Consider the following 2653-nt stretch of genomic DNA (forward strand, 5'->3'; position numbering starts at 1 on the left):
TAACCTTCTCTTTAACTCTTGGAAACCTTCTTCACATTTTGAGTCCCGAACAAACGCTTGCCCCTTTCTAGTCAACATCGTCAACGGTAACGCCAACTTAGAAAATCCCTCGATGAACTTCCTATAATAACCAGCCAAGCCAAGGAAACTTCGAATCTCAGCAACAGACTTCGGAGCTTCCCACTTAGATACCGCTTCTATCTTAGAAGGATCAACAGCAACACCACCTCTTGAAATCACATGACCAAGAAAATTCACTTCTTCTAACCAAAATTCACATTTAGAGAGTTTAGCAAATAACTTCTTTTCTCGTAGGACTTCTAAAACCACTCTCAAATGCTCAGCATGCTCTTCTTCAGACTTCGAATACACCAAAATATCATCAATAAACACCACAACAAACTTGTCTAGGTACGGATGGAAAATCCTATTCATGTACTCCATAAATACTCCAGGTGCATTAGTCACACCAAAAGGCATTACAGAATACTCATAATGTCCATACCTTGTTCTGAAAGCAGTCTTCTGAATATCCTCAGTTTTCACACGGATTTGATGATACCCAGATCTCAAATCTATCTTGCTGAACACACTCGCACCAACCAACTGATCCATCAAATCATCAATCCTCGGCAAAGGATACCGATTCTTGATCGTCACTTTATTCAGTTGCCTGTAGTCCACACACAACCTCATAGTACCTTCTTTCTTCTTAACCAATAGCACTGGTGCACCCCACGGTGACACACTCGGACGAATAAATTTCTTATCCAACAGATCTTCCAACTGACTCTTCAATTCCTTTAACTCTACAGCAGACATACGGTACGGAGCCATCGATATCGGTCTAGTACCAAGTACCAAATCAATCGAGAACTCAACTTCACGCTCTGGCGGCAATTCATTCACCTCTTCCGGAAACACATCAGGAAAATCACACACCACGGCTAGATCACAAATCACCAGTTTATCTTTAGCCTCCAAGGTCGCTAACAGCATAAACAACTCTGCCCCATCAGCTACTTCCTCATTCACCTGCCTTGCCGATAGAAACAAACTCTTTCCTTCCTCAATCTCAGGAAAGACCACCGTCTTATCAAAACAATTGATAGAAACTCGGTTAAACACCAACCAGTTCATACCCAGAATAACATCAATCTGCACTAGTGGAAGACACACTAGGTCCATCCCAAAGTCTCTACCAAAAATACTCAAAGGACAATTTAAACAAACCGAAGTAGTAGTCACTGAACCCTTCGCAGGAGTATCAATTACCATACTACCAAACATCTCAGATATCTCCAACTTAAGTTTCACAGCACAATCCAAAGATATAAAGGAATGAGTCGCACCTGTGTCAATAATAGCTACAAGAGGAAAGCCATTAATATAACACGTACCTCGGATAAGTCTGTCATCACTGGAGGTTTGAGTTCCGGTCAAAGCGAACACCCTTCCAGTCTGAGATTTCTTTGGCTTCTGACACTGACTTCCAATATGCCCTTCTTCGCCACAATTAAAACAAATCACTTCCTTGTGCTTGCAATCAGCTATTGCATGACCAGTCTTACCACAGCGAAAACACCTCTTTACTTCAGCAGTGCATACATTACTCTTATGACCAGCCTGACCACATTTGAAGCAAACTATACCAGCAGGAGCACCTCCCCCACTAGCTCTCTGAGCCGGAGCAGCTCTTTGCTTCCCTTTTCCAGCTGGAGCATCATACGGCTTGCCACGGTTTTGATGTTGCTTTCCTCTGCGATCACTGACAACCTTGTAATGAGCATTATTGTCTTCTTCAAATATCCTGCAGCTATCAACCAATTCAGTAAAAATGCGTATCTTCTGATACCCAACAGCCTTCTTAATTTCAGAGCGCAATCCGTTTTCAAACTTGATGCACTTTGAAAATTCAGCACCAGCACCAGTGTAATGAGGATAAAATTTGGACAACTCCACAAATTTCGCAGCATAATCAGTGACAGACATGTTTCCTTGCTTCAGCTCAAGGAACTCAATTTCCTTCTTACCACGGACATCTTCCGGATAATACTTCCTCAAGAATTCCCTACGGAATACATCCCAAGTAATGACTTCACCTGCCACGGTCAACCTCTCGTGAGTCTCTAGCCACCAGTCATCAGCTTCGACTGCTAGCATGTGAGTACCATACCGAACCTTCTGAGCTGGAGTGCAATCCATAACACGGAAGATTCTCTCAATCTCTTTCAACCATCCCAAGGCTGCATCTGGATCATGCTTTCCTTTAAACACCGGCGGATTCTCTCTTTGAAAAGTCGCCAAGCTACGTGATCCAGCATCTCCACCAGCATTTGGCAAGTTCTGCACAGCTTGTGCCATTGCTTGCATTGCGGCAGCCATTGCAGCGTCATTCCTTCCAGCCATTTCAACTTATCACTACAACACAACTTAAAAGTTAGACTAGTAACAATTACACAATTGTTAGACAGTAACGACACGACAACTGGCCGGACAGACCGACCTGCTCTGATACCACTAATGTAACACCCTTCTAAAATACCCCAATTATTTAATAACAACAAATATATATATATATATATCAGAGTGATCATGCACCAAGGGTGTCACACAACATTTCACACCATAAAAACTGTCATGCTCTTTATTC

At 42.6% G+C, this 2653-nt stretch overlaps 1 protein-coding gene across 1 annotated transcript; it reads right to left on the bottom strand.

Annotated features, from left to right (window-relative positions):
- Positions 1-1614: 1614 nt before the first annotated feature.
- On the bottom strand, positions 1615-2409 carry LOC127120789 (uncharacterized; the record flags this gene model as incomplete). The annotated part of the gene is made up of 1 exon (XM_051051335.1): positions 1615-2409. A coding segment is annotated over exon 1 (795 nt), but the record flags the coding sequence as incomplete, so codon positions are not given.
- Between the last annotated feature and the right edge of the window lie 244 nt (positions 2410-2653).

Source organism: Lathyrus oleraceus, chromosome 2 (genome assembly GCF_024323335.1).
Source record: "Lathyrus oleraceus cultivar Zhongwan6 chromosome 2, CAAS_Psat_ZW6_1.0, whole genome shotgun sequence".
Lineage (NCBI taxonomy): Eukaryota > Viridiplantae > Streptophyta > Magnoliopsida > Fabales > Fabaceae > Lathyrus > Lathyrus oleraceus.